At 47.1% G+C, this 19,677-nt stretch overlaps 1 protein-coding gene across 1 annotated transcript in view; it reads left to right on the top strand.

Annotated features, from left to right (window-relative positions):
- LOC131265037 (uncharacterized) overlaps positions 1-19,677 on the top strand; it is a 56,325-nt gene that overhangs the window by 29,782 nt on the left and 6,866 nt on the right. Inside the window, exon 5 of the mRNA XM_058267299.1 lies at positions 19,283-19,298. Coding sequence (XP_058123282.1) covers positions 19,283-19,298 — 16 coding nt within the window. The remainder of the gene's footprint in view (positions 1-19,282; positions 19,299-19,677) is intronic.

Raw genomic sequence — 19,677 nt, 5'->3', positions numbered from 1 at the left:
ACTAGCTTTGATCTACTTGATTTACGCAAAACTAGTTAATTTGTTTGACATTTAGCACTGATGATACATAATAGGATTATGGTGTTTAAAATAGTTTGATTTCTCAACGCATTGCATTTCGATTTTTCTTCGGCAGTGTAATGTGTTTCTTTGGAGTACTTTTCATTACACTTGTTACAATTTCAAATCTACTTGATTTTATAGATTACCATCCTAAAGCGCATCAGCTGTCATTTACTGCGTTGGACAAATTGGACATGAGTAAACATTTTATTGTGTAATCGGTGTAACTTCACCGTCCCTTCCAGCGTCTGGCGTTTCGTACCGAAAACTCCGTCCCTTATTCCGGCGCATCGCTGCCAGCTGATTAATGGCACGCGCCGCGTAATATAATGATCGATGGACCCGGCTCGACGATTAGGCGCTAGAGATCGCGTGGCGAAGGGCCGTCCCTTTTCGGGGAAGGGGAAAAGAAAAGAGCGGTATGTGTGAGGAAATTATGATACCGCAATGCCCGACAGAAATCCTCCAACAAAACCTCTCCGTTGTGCAGGGATAAGGTCCAAACGGTCCGAGAAGGAAAGTAAACGTACTTTGAACCTTTCGGGAGCGTGTCAGTTAAATTGAAGGGTTTAACCGTGGCCCGGCCGGGATGGCAAACTGTCTCCGAGCTGGCACGCAAAGGCTCCGAGCTGCCTCCCTTTCGTCGGATGGAGAAGAACAATGAAAGGTGACCTTACCCGGGAGTTGGGCCCACGCTGTGCGCTTGTAACGATAGTTGTAAGACGAGTCGAGTTTTCCTCACAATTCGCCGGCCTTTTTCTTGAGGCTCGATCGTGATTAATGGAGATCACCGGGCGTTGGGTGAGTGTAGCCACTGATGCGTTAGGGAATTTTAATGATAGACCCCGGTGCCATCAGCTTTCTGGGAGCAAAGTTGGTGAACGGGCTTCTGTACGGTACGCGCACGCTTTAGACCTCGCGTGGCTTTGATGTGTTGGGGAGCGTTACAATTGGAGGTGATTGGAGGGTATGTTCGGTGGGTCGATTGAACGCCAATTAATAAGACGAACTGTCATACCAGAGATGAAGGAAAACTCTGCTGAGGTCTGTTTTGACTGGCTTTGGCAATACAAACAGAAGCTTTACGGTATGGAGGTAATTTTCCGACGATAACCTATCCATCAATCGTTTGTTAATGAATTGAAATCTTTCTAATACTCCGTTTTGCAAAATGATAATTTTGATCATATTTATGACATCTGTTGATAATTGTTCTGTGATAGTTTGCAGTCAATACACAAATTTTTATTTTGAACTTCCAAACCTATACCGTTCGTGAGATTTTTTTTTTAACAAAGGAAATGTTGCAAGTTGCTTACCATTGTCAGCAAACATGATCCTCCCATAATTATTCTAAATCATGTATATGTCGCAAACACGATTTCCTAAATTTATTCCCAGTATTTCGCGAGAATCCATTAATCTCTTCTTAAAATATTAAGCCAAACAGGTATCGCATATCGCAGATCGAAATCTGCTTTTTAACATATGAATCCCGATTGGGATTACAACACTGGAGATCCAAAAAGCGCATTTGCAAAAGTCACACCCGTTTGCAAACCAATTCGAGTTCCGTGAGTCAGCTTCGAACGAATACCCAAAACTAAAGGTTGTTTAAACCAATGATCGTCAATTGCGAAATTGTTGCGAAAAACACAACCCCACAAACGAACGCCTATCTATTAGCTTCGATTCGTCCTATCGATATTGGCAAAGATTGCGTTTGGTATTTTTACTACACGCAGTTTATGGGGCGTGCATCTGCTCCACGGGCAGCCTACGTTTAATGTCACCGTCGATCACCAGAAGACGCCATTTGCATGCGCCTGGTGTTTGTTTTCTGTCGTTTTTTATTCGTTCACATGATTCAGCGTACAATGTCCTGAAGATTGAGGTAATCTCGGAGCAACAAAAAATAAAAAGGAAATAAAGATATCGAACACCGTTTTTTTTGTTTACCTCAAAATTTCGACAGCAAAAAATCAATATCCCAGCATCCAAGTGAGACATGCCACGCGAGAGCGAACGCGTTCTTCACGGAAAGCGAAAGCTGAGCTGATGAGTCAAGAACGTGAGTGAGTGAGTCAGTCAGAGAGAGAAAAAGAGGGTGAATGAATGATCTAGTTTCTTACGGCATTGCTCCGCCTTTTGCATATCTCTCCACGACGAGAAGAAGATCACCCGTGAGAAAAGAGATGCGCAGGGTGAGATCTCAGCAGCCGATGCTGAAGCTTCTCGCACTCCGAAATGAGAGTGAGAGTGACGCGATTGGGGAGCTTTCGCTATGTGAAGTGGACACCCGCCCGGCGGGCCTGGAGGGTGTTTTATAAAACTTTGTTCCCCACACCGACCGGTAGTTCAGTCGATCACGGACTGTCCAGCGAGGCAGACGCGCGCACGCCTTCCCTAAGCTAAGACGTCGAACGTGGTACGGGTTGGCCGTTTGTTACTTTTCCAGGAGCGTTTGGTTGGGGTGGGGGGCTACGGCTTTTTCGGGTTGGTTCGAGCGCGAGGGAACCTTCCCGCGGATCTGGAGCTAGCAGGCTCAGTTGGACGGTGGAAACCGAGTGCGTCGGACGTGTGAGTGTGTGCTAAAACCCGCAGCAGCGCCGGACGTGTGCGCCGGACGTGTTCCGTAGGTGTTTCGTTGCTCGTCGCACTCTCTTTCGTGTAGGATTTGGTGTTCAACGGTTTGGTTGTTGCAGTGGACTTCCTGCACGAGGTCAAACGGGGAAGTTCGGGGTAGCGCCCGGGGCGGTTCGTGACGCGGCATGATCGATTCTGCAATTTCGCCAAAAGGACAGTGTGATGCCGCCACCGAATCCGGTGCCCCGATCGGGGTGAGAGTGAAAGTAGATGGCCAAAACAAAACCAAAAACAAAACAGAACGAAGAAAACCAGTGTACGCGGAGTGGCAGTGTGTTCGATTTCAAAAGGAAGCGAAAATTAAAAAGGGATTTTTGTTGCGCCAATTTCCCTAGAGCTTTGTTGCCTCGCGACTTCAAACCAGAACGTCGTGCAGAGTCACCAAGCAAGCCATGAGAGTGTACATGAGCGGGCGGGTCGATTGAAAAGCGTTTCGAGTGAAGCCAGATTCGTGTTTTTGTTGTGCTTCTTTCGGCATGCTAATGTTTGACAAGTAAAGTGGCAAACTCGTCAAAAGAGAAAAGTCGGGAACTTCCGCGAGAGAAAGTGCCGGTGGTTCGGTGTGAAACGGGCCGAGGGGGCCCGAAACCCGGGAGACTTGTCAATAATGAGAAAAGATGCGTGCGCTCGAGATGTTTGCACAACACTAACAGTGTCCCGGAACAGAAACTAAATAATTAAAAAGTGATGAAAAAAACACACAGACAAAAAGAACTTTCCCCAGTCACACATTAAAATGTTCGATTTGCACAGTTAAAAAAAACAAAACAAAACACTGATCCGTGACATATCAGTCGAACACCAATTTTGAGACCAGTTCTCGGGTGAGTGATAACTCGAGCGAACACACACCGCGCCGGTGAAATGCGTTCGCAATCGTCGCTGGTGGCATCGTAGGAACGAGAAATAGGAACTGCTTCGCGAAAATCGTGACCAAGCGATCGATCGCAGGGTGAAAAGAAGCTTGTTTAAATGGGGGCTCAATGCAAATTCTTACGCGAGTGTGACATTGGATTGGGCCCGTAAAGGTGGGGAGAGAGTGCGAGAGAAAACGAGCAGTTGTGTGATGCTACGGTAAAGACTTCGACGCCACGGAAGACGACGAACCGCGGTGAAAGAATAAATCGTTCAGCCGTTTGGCTTAGCGCCAGGCACGGAGGATGGACTTCAAAACATTGTTTTTCTACTTGTAGCTAAAGTGAAATTTTACCTCTTTTTACAGTTCCGATTGCAGTTGCCCGTTGTTTGGCGTGACAGGAGGGAGTGACTTTACTTGCCCGTGTCGTGTTTGTTTCGAAGGAAACGTGGTGAAAATTAAAATAAAACAAGTGTCGATCACCGTGTAGCGAAGTCGTGCTTTTTGTTCGATTGTTTGTGTCATCCTACACGATTGTGCGTGGCCTCCGCAAAGATTAAACCCGTGCCGTGATGAGGGTATTTGTTTTGGTGAGTGTATATTCAAATACTTCAATCATTTTTAATTTAGGTGCAGATGAAATGCAGTTTGAAGGAAAATTTACCAAAAGAGCAATCACATTTGTAGTTTACTCACATTACCTCCACAAACACTCGTGGTAGTGGATGGAAAAAAACAAAAATAAAATCAATCAAGATCCTCCTTCACAGCATCCAACCAGCTCGATGCGGCTCGTTGAAGGCTGCTCGAAACACATGTTTAAAGACTCTCTTTCTTGGAGTACGCTTACGGCGTATGGCAAGCACTTAGAAACGGAAAGGAAAACTTGCAAAACAAAGGCACGTCCATCGCCCACACACCCGCGACTCTTCTTTACCCAGGGCGGATGAAAGTGAAGAACGGAGGCACCGTAATGGATGGTTTTGAAGTTGCCCAACGCAACGCAACGCGTTTCGCGGTTTTCGGATGGTGTTCCAACGTACGGACTCATCACTTGCATTGCGCAATAAGACGCCCACGATCACCCCCTTCTCGTGCGTTGGGAATCATGTGTGAGCTTTTGGTTCAATTGTGACAGAAGTCCTGTGTGTGCGAGGGAAGCACTTGCCTTGCCGAAAGTCCTTCGCATTGACGGTCCGTTGGACGCATTTCTTTTACTTTCCGTTTTTGGCCGTCCACCTACGTGCAGTTGAAGAAGCGACTCGTTGAGGTGGCTTCATTTCACTTTCCTTCAGACTCTTTTTTCCCACACCAAAATTCAATGGGGACCCGGAGCATGAAACATATATCACCACGTTTTGTTTTTTTAACGTGTGTGTTACACTGATCGTATAATTTGTAATCAAATATTACCTTCCCAAGAACCATGATTATATTTTTTGGGAAATTGGAAAGCTGGTGGGTTGCCCGACGAGGAGGAGATGAATGGGTATCGTTTTTCTTCCTTTTTCTTTTTGTAATTGCCCCAAAAACTGCACCGTAGCTTTCAAGTGCCGATAAAAGAAGACCCTTCAACGTTCAAGTGAAATTTAGCAGCGGAATGAGCGGATGGGGTCGACGTACAGCAAAAACCTATTTGAGGAGATAAATGGACCAACCGAAATGTGCCGTTAATGGAAGACGCTTTACTTTACGGCCGCCCGAAACCCTGCGGGCCCTTTTCGCTTTTTCGGGGAACTCTGATTGATAGGTATTTCTGGTGTTTCACATTGCTGGCATCTCACATCATGCCGGCCTCCACCGGGTTGGTGAGAAAACAAAGCAATGCCCGATTGCCATTTCGAAAGGGTCGCCGGTGTTTTTGGGGTTTGTTTTGTGTGTTTCCCTTTTTTCCGTTTCCGAGTGTGACAGTGGTCATTTTTTAAGGGCATCCCATTCGACATCGCCAAAGTGCATCCGTACACACTCGCGCGTAATATGCTTACGGGCTGCAGAAGCCCATCAGAAAGCTGCAATCGGTTACAGTGTCCGGAGCCCCACCACGCGGATGCGAAAGGGTGTGGAAGAAATTTCACTTTCAGATCGCAAACCGAAGGGATGGCACGTCGTCGGGACTGCGAGGTGCAGCAATTACAGCAGCATTGACGAGAAATACGAGTTTTGCATCCACGTTCGGACGTTATGCGGTTGCAGTTTTCTTTCACTTTCCACCGGCGCCAAACCCGCTCGAAAAGGGTGTGTGCTGTAATGGATGTGTCTTTTTGCAAGGCTGCAGAGAAAAAAAAACTGTAGGGCGCTTCCTTCAATATTGCGCATTTAATTATTTTAATTAAATAAAGTTGCACCGAAGAAGCTTGATGAAATTGTTTTTGTAATTTGAATTATCAATAAAGGTAATCATTTTAGACACACTAATACCCCTCGGCATATGCTGTAAGATGGTGAAGATTTGCATTAAATTACTTTTATTATAGTTTGCTACAGTATACAAATTAACAGATAGATAATAATTTTTTTTAATGTTATTTGAAGGTTTGAAATTAACACAACTTGCTAATTTTAAAATAGTTTGAAAAGATATACTATAAACTAAAACGATTGAAGCCGAAAACAATAATGTTGCAGTGTATAGTAAACAATACTTTTTTTTATTAAATTAGGTGTTTAACGATACTCCGATGCTTTTGAATAGAATTATTTGGTTCGCATAAGTTTTTCTTTGACATATAATCTGATGTATATAAATTGTTGTGTAAAATAATATTCACAGCTTACTGACCAAGCCCAAACTTCCCAAGTCGACGATCCTGTGCGACTAACGAAGGAGCTATTCGGATTAATATTTTGTATCGGCCATTTGTACGACACATTCTTCTTCAGCCCCTCGTCGGTCGTGTTTTATTATCGGATTATGTCGCGCCTTCCGCCTTCTGCCGGTGGCGACGAGCGAAATTTAGAAAGTATTTCACCATCGGAATCTCGCGTCACCTGTCGCGTCAGCTCATCCTCCGCAAAACTCAGCACCGGGGCTCGAAACCGTGGGAGAAATCTTGCCGTGACCTCAGCATCTTCCACGGTCGCGGTCGAGGAGATGTGTTTTGTTTTCTCCCTCTTCCACAAGTTTGGCTGTATCTTGTTCCTATTTTTCTTTCCAACGATTGTTCTCTCTCTCTCTCTATTTTTCTGTTTTTTGCTCTCGGAAGCCCCTCGGGCAGGGGCAGCATTTTGTGTCAAGATGTTTTGGGCAACCGGGTTGATGGATTCGCACAGCAGCCACAGCATGCCGTCCCACCGTCGGGTTCAACGTTTCCCGCCATCCGTCTTCTCGTCTCATGTCTCGGCCAGACGACGGTTGTCAACTGTCCACGCCGTGTGCGGCCATCGTGGCGCAGGTGCGTCTCACGCGTGTCGGAATGGTCGGTCCCGCAGGTGAAATTAACACCCCTCGCCGCGTCCCGCCGGGGGAAGACAATCGATGAGTCAATATTTACACGAACGCTCGGCGATCGACGATGGAACGTAATTTCTTGCGCGAATCGAATCTTCTGCGGTGGAGAGCGAAAAAAAGTTTCACTTTTCAACGCTGGTCGGTGGCCCTTCAATTTCACCAATTTGTCATCGCCAAAATTCCTACACCGTCCATCATAGAGAGAGAGATTTTCCGATGAGCTTCATTTTTCATTTTTTTTTTTAGTTTCCATCCAACCCACCGATCGGGAGAGCTTTTATTAATTTTTCTTTTGCTCAAAATATAATGGCAATTGGTAAAAAAAAATAGAATATACCTTACCTTGGCATTGCCGGCAACTTCCGGCGTGGCGAAATGTTACGCAAAAAATCTGTTCAAACACAATGCGCAACTTCGCGAGAGAGGGAAAAAATGAAAAGAAGCGTACCCCCAACACTGCACTTGGGACGGAAAAAGGGGATGAGCAAAAAAACACGAGCATCGTTAAAAGATAAATAAAGAAGAAATAAAGCAAATGTAAAATATGATACAAACTTATCTGCGAACGCGGTTCGCGTGCTTCCTCCCGGCTGTCGGTGGAAAAGCCTTCGGGGCAGCCCGTCTGAAGCGCACGCAAGCGAACTCTCACGTGGTGGCAAAAGGTGGAAAAAAGGTGGAAAAATAAATGGAAAACCGGAGTGAAGCTGGTTTGGCCGTCAATTACCCCGAAGTGAAGCTGCCTGGCGGTGTCCGCTCCGAAGAGTTGCCTTCGTAATAGCGATTACGACGTGAAAAGTAGGCAACGCGCCTGCTGGGATGTTGCCCCGGCTTCGGATATTAGAGTATCGGACCAGGCGGTTTCGGAAAAGGCGTCTATTTTTGTTACAAAACAAGACGAGTTGAATTGGAATTTGAAAAATATACACTATTTAGTTGAACTGAAGGATATTTGTAACGAAAATCTATGTGCTAGTGGTTTATCCTTAGACTGCCAACACAAGTCTGGCATTCATACGAATGGAAATTGTTCCACTTGATTGAGTGCTAGTAAAACTGTTTCCCTCTTCGTCACTTCGTCGAAATGCTTAGGGCGTCGGCTTTGATTTACATAATTTCCAATGGTTTAATTTTTTTTTGCGTTTGCCTGTGTGAGATAAATTTCTCACACATTATAAATGGATATTGCATTGCATGCGCTTTTCAAGAGCACGTGCAACCACCCGCGTCGGTCGCTTCCGCTTTTCGCCGGCCTCATTGGTGTGAGTGTTATCAGTGTTGTTTTCCTTCGTTTTTCCCACCTGACCGAGGTGGATTCTTTTTCTTCTTCTCCTCCTACAACCAAAGTGAGATGGAATTGTGCACGATGTTTGCGATGGTTTTGTTTGCTTTTGAGCTTTCTGCTGTAATGATAAATATGAAGTGCAATTTCGCATCGAAATGGTTCGGTTTTCCGGGTGCATCCGGTGAATTTCGGATAATTTATACACTAATTCAACCGACATTTTGCTGAGTTTTAGTTGAAGTTATGCTGTGAAAACATTCCGGGTGTTTTTTTTTTTTTTGCAGCACAATTAGTTCAGCGATACTTTTGTCTGCTTTCGACAATCTTGGGTGTGTTTTCTGGTAAATAAAAATGCCAAAACACGGAATCGTGATGTATTGTCCTACCCCCCTAAATGGATATCATATCCCTTTTTAACAAAATCAATTCGACACACCATGTCCGTGCTCTATTAACGTGTGCCGGAAGTGAGAAACACGCCACGGCGAACGGTTCCAGCGAAACTAATTCAATTCGACAGATAGACCGTTGCGCAATGAACCGGAGTTCGGACGAATCGTCCGTAGAAGAAAGAAAGGTCCAATGCAACTCCGCAGACGCCTATTCATTTTGCATTGGCAACAGGATTGTCCTCTGGCCGGGTCGAATCGGGGCGGAAAGAAATAGGCACGACGAAAGATTTCGAACCAGTTTCCCAGTTCGAGGGAAATGGTTCGCGATCGAAGGATAGATTTGCGCGCTGACCTTTGCCCACTTCTGCTGGGCGTTGGGCGCTTCGATGGCGGAGTGTGGTGGAAAGGCCACTCGTGACTGAAAGTAAAACAAAGTAACCTTACGGCCGGAAAATGCACCCATCAGGTGGTTGAGGGCGCATAAAACGACGATCGATCGATCGGAGAATTGAATCGCTATAAATCGTTCGACAAAAAAGAAAGGTAGGTTTGATGATCGGGGCCGCTAATTGGCGCTCGATTGGCGAAGATTGAAATAAGAAGACTCCCGTAAGGCACCTCGCCTGCCCCTCGGGGAGGTCCACCAGAACAAACATGAAAAACATTACCGTCATCGAGTGAAAATTAATCGAGGAATCGCAAATTCGTGGCTCGCGGCAGCGAAGCGAATCGAAGATGGGAATGTTCAGACAGCAGGGTTTGGCGGTGCAAACTGGAAATGTTCGGCACGGACAGTCGTGCAATGTACAATCAATTTCAGCAGCTTCTCTTGCCCCCCGTCCATCGCTTTCTCTCAACCACGAGAGAGGACATCAGGAAAAGCTGTTGTCGGACAAAGATCAACGTGAAAGGAGAACCTGCTTCCTCAGAAACTGTATGGATACAACAATTCATGTTTCTATGTTAGCAACCGACTGTTCTTTCTGTATTTTATTTATTTTTTTTCAGTTCCTTTTGGCATTTGAAAGTACATTTAAGACACGTGCCGGTTTGAGTTTGATTAGAAGTTTCTTAGGAAGGTTTTCTGACAGTAAAACCTTTTATTAAAATACGGAGAAGATGTTTTCGGAGTAATCAGCAGAAAAACATTCTCTGATAGATTGATAACATTAGTTTCTCTAATTGGACTCAGTTACATTTTGTTTAACAAATCAGATAGTCGTACCTATATATTTGTCCATTACGATACATTTTATAAATTTGTTTAAATTGGCTTTGTGCGTTGATAAGAATAAAATTATTTAAACTATCGTTAAACTAATTGTCCTTATTAGCTGAGAATCATATCGAAGTTACAGTAACAAAGCTTTGCGACTATTTGTCAACTTGGAAGTTTGAAAATGTAAAGCATTACAACTATTCCCAAAAACATCATAGTGAATTTCTTTTTAACAAATCAGATTTTATTCCTATTTTTTGGTTCACTTATTCCAATAAACTAAGCACGATCTTTTGAAGGCTCATAAGTAATGGCAGGTTTCACTGATTCAAACATCCCGGAGCAGGTGATTGCTTCAAACAACGGCTACCCGTCCCTCCATCCATCTCGCCTCGGTCAGTAAACAATTTATCGATTACTGTCTATTTGCTGTCTCTTCCCGTCGGTCAGTGATTAATGCTTATGCTCATGTAATCGGCGTGCCCGTGCGCTTCCCCAGCCCAGCAGCTCTTTTGCTCAGCCCTTGCATGAGATAATTTACCGCATCCGATCGGAATTGATCAGGCTAAACTATCGCTCTCGGGGGAAATCCACACCATCCGGCCGTGGCGATCCCGCGGCGGGCGGTGCACGGAAAACACTTTCATTTTCCACCCCGCCCGTCGTGCGACCCGGTCGCCCCCCTCCGTTCGGGTGACGAGGGTGAACATTGTACGCGAGTCACGCAGCAAGCCAGTTACCTTGAGCAGCTGCGGTGGGGCTGGTAGAGTTTATGATGATGAACTCATAACGGATGCCGACGACAAGTGATCGATCCGTTTCGATCCGTGATCCAACCCGCCCGCCTCGGGGGCTCTTAGGCACGCGCACGTCGCACGACAGTCGAGGCCTCGCCACGGTGAAATGATAGAAATGGTTGCAATTTTCGGTTTGTGATTGGTTTTTGGCCGAAAGCGTTCGGCCCACTGTTTTGGACGACCTTAATTGGTTCAATTATGGCCAGCTTAATCGAAGGGGTCGAAAGAAAGGGGGGGGGGGGGGAGGGGGAGGGGGATGAGGAAAGGTTTACAATTTGCAATTGTTGCAATAGCGGCTGGCGAAAAGTGAGTCAATGACACGTTTGCATGGAACATTTTCCAAAACACCAACGCGCATTAGAAACAAAACAGAAACCATGGATTGCTTAAGCAAAGAAGAGAGTTTTGGCCATCAACCCTCCAGGCCCGTCCGATCGGTGGAGGGAATTTTTAGCCAGCCTACCCGTCCGCAAACCGCTTCCACCCGATAAGGGGACACTTTCTCCCCGGGGCACGCTAATTAGACTGTCCCGGAGAAGAAGGTACTCACCGAACGGGGTGAGGGGAAGGAGGAGGTGGGACGGGGGGAAACTACAAAGTAAACCACGGTTGGACCTCTATCGGAACGCCAGAGAAACCTTTGAAAAGCGAAACCCTCGAGACAAATGCAAATGAACGGAGCGGAAACCGTCTAACGGGAGACTTGAATACGAAGAAACACAACGCGCGGGCAAGCGACGAACCTGCACTCTCGGTTTCATCTGGTTGTAAATGTGTTTGCGTTTGTTTTCCGTTGCCCAGCAAGTGGGAAGGCGCAGGGTAGGGAATTGCATTTCCATTTCATTTTATTCCTCCAATTTCCTTCTGACCTTTGATGCGCGGAGGCTGGACGGAAGTCTTCAAGGGGTCAATGGAATCGGCGCTCGTTTAGAACCGACTCTCCCATGCACACATGAACGGAATGAAAGTAGAACAGAACTAGTCACTGTATTTCTGTTAACCTGTGGAACCAGAGCAACGTAGAATGAAAACCACCTCAGTATGGAAGAGACAGTGAACTGATGTTGAAAGTTAGTTTATTTTTTATTCATCTCAACATACCATCGAGATGTGACGTTCTACGGTGTATGTGTGCGATAGAAGGAACCTTCCAAAATGGGGCCTGTGAAAGATTTATTACTTTACGACCACAGGTGGCATGCTGGTTCAGCTTCCTTTTCTGTCTTCAAGGGGGGAAATGATTTCCTCCTGCGAAGAAGGGCAGTTCTGAATGAAGAATTTTTTTTATGGAATTAGAAATGGGTTTCGGTGTAGCGAATCAGTCTTCCTCCCCGGGGGGAACAGCCTCTTCCGTGGTTACAGCGTGGAGGGATAATTCTAAGTTGTGGCTAGCGGTTAGATTATCCGGTTGCAGTTCGGTTAATGATTCAGAGAGTTTTCTTATGTAATATCTTATTTAAAGGGAAAGCGGATGAAGACCGTCTGGCTGTGAATTAAATCAGTCATGCATTTTTGACGTGGCTACGGCCAGCTCATACGATTTATTTCTCTTTTGCTGTGTAATAAGAGAGATTGTACATACAGATTCCGTATCTTCACCCATCAGTATCTCCTGCTCAGTGCCTTTCGTATGAAAACGAGATAAGTTTGCGACCGTACGGTCCTTCATCGCCGTGCTGTGGTTAAGCCCGGAACAGTTTTAACAGAAACGGATAAAGATGAAGAGAGTGAAATGAAAAAAAAAACATAGCCTAAGGATCATTACGTGGGTTGTCAAGTGGCAAGCGCAATTGCAAAATTTTCAATTTTATCACTTTCCATCTGGTTTCTTGCTTTGGCGCAACGTTATAATCATCCGCACGATCACCGGAGCTGCCGGTTGCAACCATTTGCAAAAGAGAAAGAAGCAACAAACAGTGGTGCATTGTTTTCCGATTGTGTTTCCATTCGTCACCCATAAACCGGCCGGTGACAGCAAGATGACAGACGTCAAGCGGGTGACGCTCCGCTTCTCGTTTCGGAAGGCGGCCTGACATTTGGAGGTCGTGACATTCGGGCCCTTTTTCTTTGCCGGAGGTATCGCATAGAAGGTAACCAACGAGGTGTTCGGCGATCGGGTGAAGTGTGATGATCGTGATTTGATGCTTCACGCCTCGCACACTCTTTCACGGGGTGACGCTTGTCGGAGGCGTGTCGGAGGCCGTCAAAACCGTCCAAGGTGATGATGATGATGATGGGGATGTTGGTGAGGCGGTAGGTCAATGCTCTCGTTTTGCATGATCTTTTCTTTTCCTAACGATCGAACAGTGGGAGGATGTTGCGGAAGATTGCATTGAACAATTTAACAGTTAATCGGTTTAGCATTGCACAAGAAAGATGCAAGCAATAATTGGAAAACTTTCTTCGCAACATTTAATTGACAAACATTCAAATACAAATGACCTTTTTTTTTAAAATGTTGAAACGCGTTTCAAAGCATTTAATTGTATAAAGCACAAAGTAATTATATATTTTCGAATTAACATGCGCCGTATTGGCCTTTATCTGTTGTACCTTTATATACATCAATAATTTATAAAATATATATGGCGTTGAAAAATATAATTAGTGTGAGTTCAGTACAGATCTTTGTAAGAAACAATTTTCTCTTTAATGATGCGATTGTCATTAAAACAGAACGACAATCTTCACTTTCAATGGAAGATGTTTGTCTAGCAAAGTGGTACGATTAAATTTCAAAACTGTCGTTTGCCTCGCATGTGAATCGGAAAATTAGACAGTGTCAAAAGGGTATTCCGGGTAGCGACAAAATAGACAAAACACCTTGGATTAGGAGGCCTTGTGGGTAATTTACCATGGCATCTCCAAACTCCTAAAATCTCCCAATCGCGCGCGTCTCTACTGATGCTATCGAAGTGTCTTTCGTCGACGCGCGTGGCCGCAAGCACCAACCGGTGTCAACGGTCTCGTAAAGGAAACCGAGAGCCCACTTTTCGGGCACCGAGTGAAACAAAGACACACGGGGGAAGAACTTAATGGTGAACTAGATAAAGAGTGTTTCTCCGCGGCGTGCTTTAGCTCCGGTGCTCACGTTGGTGGCGTTCCGCGGGGTCACTGACCGCTTGCCGTTGGGCATAAGGCCGGGCAGGTTGTCGTCTGCCCTTTTCAGAGATTTTTCCCTCTCCCACACACACACACACACACGCACCTAAAGCACCCTAATGCGAGGCAAACGATAATGACAACAAATGTACGATATTAATAAATTAAGCAGATCGCAGGGAAAGGGTTTGATGAGCGAGCGAGAGGAAGGAGATGTTTGTGGTTTTTATCGAGCTTCCCCCGTGGCGCTGGACACCCCCAGGCGGTCCTTCGTTTCGAGTTCGTCCACATTAAAATACGACCATTACTTACCGACCATCGCCGGAGAGCCGCCCACGGGAATGTTTTTACTTTCCTTTGGCGACTCACAGGGAGCGTTGGGTGTTGGTCGTCCCTTCTGTCTTGTTGCGCTCGGACCTTTGTCCATCTGTCCGGAAATTCCTCAACTCTAGCTGGTCGCCAAATTTGGTGGGCTGCCCACTCGTCAAAGGGAGGCAAGAAGGGGATCGGTTTGTATTACGCCCCCAAGCGAAACCGGCAGATCCTCGATAACGATCCGCTGGAATGTGCGGTCAACGTGTGATTGTGTGTCTGCTCGGGAGTGTGGGAGAGGTCACGTTCGGCTCCCATTCGCATGCTAATGGACCGTTAAAGTCTCCAGCAGAGGACAGGATCTCAACCCGTAGATCTCCGGGATTGTCTTTTGGCATTTTCCCAGCGAGCGGATGATGAATGTGTTACGCAAGCGGAGACGATGCAATTGCTTTCCCAAACTGCAACAACACAGCACGGTTGCAGTCCCTGCCTGCCTTGCCTGCATTCCGGCTGCATCCTTGAGCCACGCGGAGAAAGGTCTCGCGGCGTACGGTTTCTTCCGGCCGCGAACCGCTCCGTGTGCCATATCAGGTTCCATTCAATAACCGAGCGAGCGGACCTTTTTCCACCGGTTTTTCTTTTCTGCCCAAGCATGGCCAACTCATTGAAGGATTGCATTCCATATGTGTGTGTTTGTGGCGGGCACGAATGAAAGTGTAAGTGTCTTTCACCGTCATCATATCCCTATCATCGGCGTCATCGGCAACATCTTTGCCCGGCGACTTTCGGATTTCGGAGCGACTCCGGATCGGATGTGGTCCCTCCAGTCGGGCAACCAGTCGGACTGGTTCTTCTTCTTATCAACCACACACTCGAGCGTTCCCGCACCCCCTCCCCCCCTCCCCTTGCCCAGCGTGGAATCTTCGCGTTGGATTATTTCTTATTTATCTCGATTTGATCCATTCCGAGCCAACGAGAGGAAATGGATGGTTGTTGACTTCCACCGCCGTTCGGTGTTTGCTCCTATTCGCTTCCTGTACGTAAAGGTCGCCTCGGGTGGTAGCGTTCCGCACCCTTTACACTTTTTTTCTCTACTTCTCTCTCTTTCGCTCGCTGGGGGTTTTGCCGTTGGGGCTGAAGAGGCGTCGCCTTTCTTGCGTTCGCTTGACGTATTCGCCCTCGGAAGCGCAAACTTTCTTCCACGGAGGCTCGATGTTGCTCCCTTGGCCACTGTCACCACGCCGAGTGGAGAGCCTCCCTTTTGCCCCCTCCCCTACTGAGCGATTCCCTTAACCTTCATCAACGCCGAAGAGGGTTCGTCGCTTGCACGTCTTTCGTTTCCCTCCGAGAGAAAGAAGTTCATCAGGGTCCGCGAGTGTGCGAGTTCCTGACATCCGCGCATGGCGGAGTGAAGTCATATCGTATGGCAAAGGAAAGTACTGCCTCGGGGCACCGGGTGTGCGTTTGGGTGTGTGTGTGTGAGTATGTGCACGATCTCTGCAGCAGACCATCGAGTACCGGTTACTGATTGGTCGCTTGTTTGTGCAATCGAAAGGTTAAAAGCATACGCCGGAGCGTCACGCGCCTCGACCGATCGACTTACGGGTCCCTTCGCGAACAGCTGATGCGCATTTTAATTGGTCAACGTCAGCGAAACCGACCGGTTCCGTGTCCTGGTTGCGATGGTGGTTTGCTAATGATTATTCAAAAAAAAAAAACAACCCCGTACTCGTTTCCAAACTATTTTGCGTAACGGCGGCGCATCGAATCGATCGTTTTACAAAATCGCCGCACGTCGAGACGGGACGATAGCGAAGATCGCACGTACCAGCCTTATATCGATATGAAGCGCCTTTCACTTCCTCCCTCCCTATGAAATGTCCTCCTTTTTTTCTCCCTCGGCTGAAATGTGCACATCATAACGATGCACTGATAATACAAAAAAAAAGGAAAAACAAGCCGGGTGACATCGATGGTACTCCGGTCTCGTTGCGAGCGCGGTCGGGAAGAGAATCTTCAATTAGCTTCGGCTAACACGTAATACCGCGCCGCTCGAGATGATTTAATAGTGTCGAGTGAGGCTTAGTGACGCCGAAAAAGGTTTTTTTTTCAATCTACCGAACGGCGTCGATCGTTAGCCTCGGTATTCACACACAAACGAACTCGAAGTGAAGGAAAAACAAGGCATCTCCGCGTTCATGGGAAGAATAAAATTGAAAGTGTTTTCCGTTCCAATCGTTATCGTCGAAAGGGCATAAAGAAAAACAACCAAACCAACCAACCAACCAAACCGTCCTAAACCTCTAATGAAGTTGTCCACAACGGGAGGGTGAGTGATTCGAAAAACAAAATAAAAATTGTTTCGGAAGAAAATCGGAATCCGGTTCGAACGCGTCAAACACGGCTGTCGAGTTCGACCATTTCCGAAAACCCCGGCCGCACACCCCTCGTCGTACAAAAATGGACGATCAAACGATCAACCGATGCTAATTTTATTATGCACCGCTCAGCTCGCTTGCTTCCCCCTCCTCGTTGATAACCAGAAAATGGGAACGGTGTTAGACCGAGTCCAGATGGCTCGAGGAATTTCGGTTTTGATGGTGAGCCGGCGGCCTGATGAAATAGTTTTGATAAGCCACCCCTCGAGCAAACCCGAGGGGTGGTTGGGGGGTTTTTCGGTTTCGGGGTGGTTCAAGTTCCCGGAACTTTCGCTTCGCTTCCTGCGCCACTAACGGCGAAGCCGTTCGGGAGCGTTTTCGGGCCCCGAATCGGTGGATCCGGAACAGGAATCGCAGGCGAAAGGGCTCGCGCCCGGGAATGTACCGACCCGGGGCGCTGCTGATTAGCCGTGTCCCAGTGTCCCACGACCGAACCGCCCCCTTCCTCCCCTTTCCAGCACGCATGCTAACACGATGTAGTAAAATTCAAATCAGTTACCCACTTTATGGACTCTCGCGCGGATCGATGAGTCTCCAACGACCGGGGGTTTGTGTTGGGGAAAGAAGGAGGGGTGCGATCCCGGAACGGTGGTCCAACAAAATTTCATTCCCCTACACTGCAGACCCACTCCGGCTTGCTTGACCATGATCCGGTGTACGGCTCGAAACCCGAAGCCGGAGAGTGAAAGTTTCCCGCCTGAACGTTTGAGGATGGTTTCTTTGGGGGAAGGTCGCCTACGAGGATGAGGAGTGGGTAAACTTCAACGGTTTGGGTTTGTCACCGCGGCCGGAGGTGTATTTTTTTCTCCCTCCGCTCCCTCCTTCCGATCGAACCGTTGACGAACGGACCAGAATCGAGAAACGATGATTGACTGCCGACATGTCGTCATGTCGTTTTCCTTCCGTAATCGGCTCGGACCAACGCGCTCGGTTCCCACGTGGTGTTCTTTTACCGCCGAACATTTGACTGACAAACACGTGTCGATTGATTGGCGATAAAGTGACACATTACGTCCGACGGTAATACGGCGTGGCCCACGGGAGAAGACAAAGGATAGACCCGGAATCGTTCGCAAGGTGGATTAGGTTTGGGAAAATCCATTCCCCAAACTCGGCGATTGAGCGATCGAACTTCGAGCGTTAATTACGTTGTTACGGGAGTCAGCCGGAGAGTGTATATAAACTTATCTCTACTCCCTGTCCCGGAACAGCGACAAGCTTAAGGTAGAGTTTATCGAACGAAAGGTTTGTGAGGGTTTCAACGTAACAACGTGAGGCAGGTTGAGGTCCGCTGTTGGGAGGTTCGATCGCAAAAATTGATGGTTTCAGGCTTGAATCAACCTTTCCATCGGCAAGGTTCCTTGCTGGCACTGGGTCAGTGATGCACGTGGCGTACCGAAAGCCAAAACGGCAGGAGGCAAACTTTGGCCAAGCTTGTTACTCAACAACAACACTTTCCATTTTCCAAACCACGGCGTACAGACGGCGTTGATCCGTCGGGAGAAGAGGAGAAGGTTTTATGGAAGTTTACGCTTACGCGGTGCGATAAATATTGATGGATGAGCCTTTGCACCACCGCGAAAAAAGGGGGTTGCTTGCGATTCGTGGTGTGCGCAACGCAGCCTGCGTCTTCAATTGCGATTAACCCTCCCGTCTCGGAGGGGACGTTCCGTTCGCTTTTCGCGCACCTGTTTCGGCGAGCGCAGGCAGGAGGAGAGAGAGGGGAGGTTTGCGGTCCTAAATCCTTTCGGTGAAAATCCCTCCCGGTGGTGGATGTTATCGGATGATGCGCTTTTCGCCGCGCTTCGACTGCGCTCGCGGCGAGATTGGATTGGTTGCGGGGTACGCTGTTGTTTGCCGTATTTTGCGTAATGATTGTGTTTTGCTTCTCCACGCTTCCCGGACTCTACCGTGAGCCCGTCTCATTTTGGATTGGCTTGGGTGTTTTTCAGTTGATCGTGGTTAATTTTAGCGCTTTACACTCTACTTCACGCGCACGGAAACGTTCCGTTGAAGACGGTTGCAAAAGATCGTTTCTCGAGCATGCATAAGACGTGAATTTGCAAGCAGAACGTCTTGAGGGATGGAGTTAAACATGTACTCCACTAAAAGTGGCTCCTTAAAGCTTTTACTTATAGGATTGCTGTAGGAAGAACAAATTGGAACCGTTGAGTATCGTTACAAATGAAGATACAAGCGTCGACGATGAAACGATCAACCTCTTAGTCTTCACAAGATCCAACACGGTTCGTAAAATGGTTAACGAACATTTTAATGGCTTCCCTCTCGGCGTCGGGTAGGATGTTTGATCGCCTGTATGACAAATTTTACACCTAAACCGTACCCGTCTCGTGTATATAAGCTTTATTCTCTCATCAATTCAGTAAAATTACCACTCGTTGGATGTTGAGTCCGGGATTACTGCACCGCCAAGGAAGTAGATGGGAAAATCGAGAACGACACTCAAACACACATTTACGAGTAGCAGCTCAATTGACACATCCATACCACTTGGCTTTCCACGGCGGTTTTCCGAAATGGTAAAGGCCACCGCGATCGCCGAAATCCAATCATTTGATGATGTTTAGCCGATGTTCTCGGTTCATTAAAATTCTATCGACTTTATGATCCTTCTCTTCCAGCTCGAAGCAGATGCTGGGGATTTATGGCGCATGGAAATTTTAATAGATCCGAGACCAATACAAATTGATGTAAAGTTTAAAGAAGACTTTACCTTCTGGCAAAGGCGTAATAAGCTCCCCAATAAGATCGTCCGGCAAGATCGTAAAGCCAAAAGCCTCGTCGAAGACGTTTTATTCCAGCCGATTTTCGTCGACAAATGATGGTCAACATGCTTAGTCACGTGGCTCAAATGCTGTCGAAGATGACTTCAGCCAGGGTTCGATCACAGACGAGAAGGAAAAATATACGAAAACTTCACGCAGACGCACTAACCAACCTGGGGATGGGAACTTTCTCTTTCAACACCCGGTCCGATCCGCTTAGTCGCTGGTCCAACGCGCCGGACGAACTAAGCTTCCGCACCCGACACTCTAGTGGGTCCCGGAGGGGACGATCCTAAGTTATGGCCGCACGGTGTGTGTAGTAACCCGTCGCCG

This window comes from Anopheles coustani, chromosome 2, assembly GCF_943734705.1.
Source record: "Anopheles coustani chromosome 2, idAnoCousDA_361_x.2, whole genome shotgun sequence".
Lineage (NCBI taxonomy): Eukaryota > Metazoa > Arthropoda > Insecta > Diptera > Culicidae > Anopheles > Anopheles coustani.
This window is presented reverse-complemented; position numbering and strand designations above follow the sequence as displayed.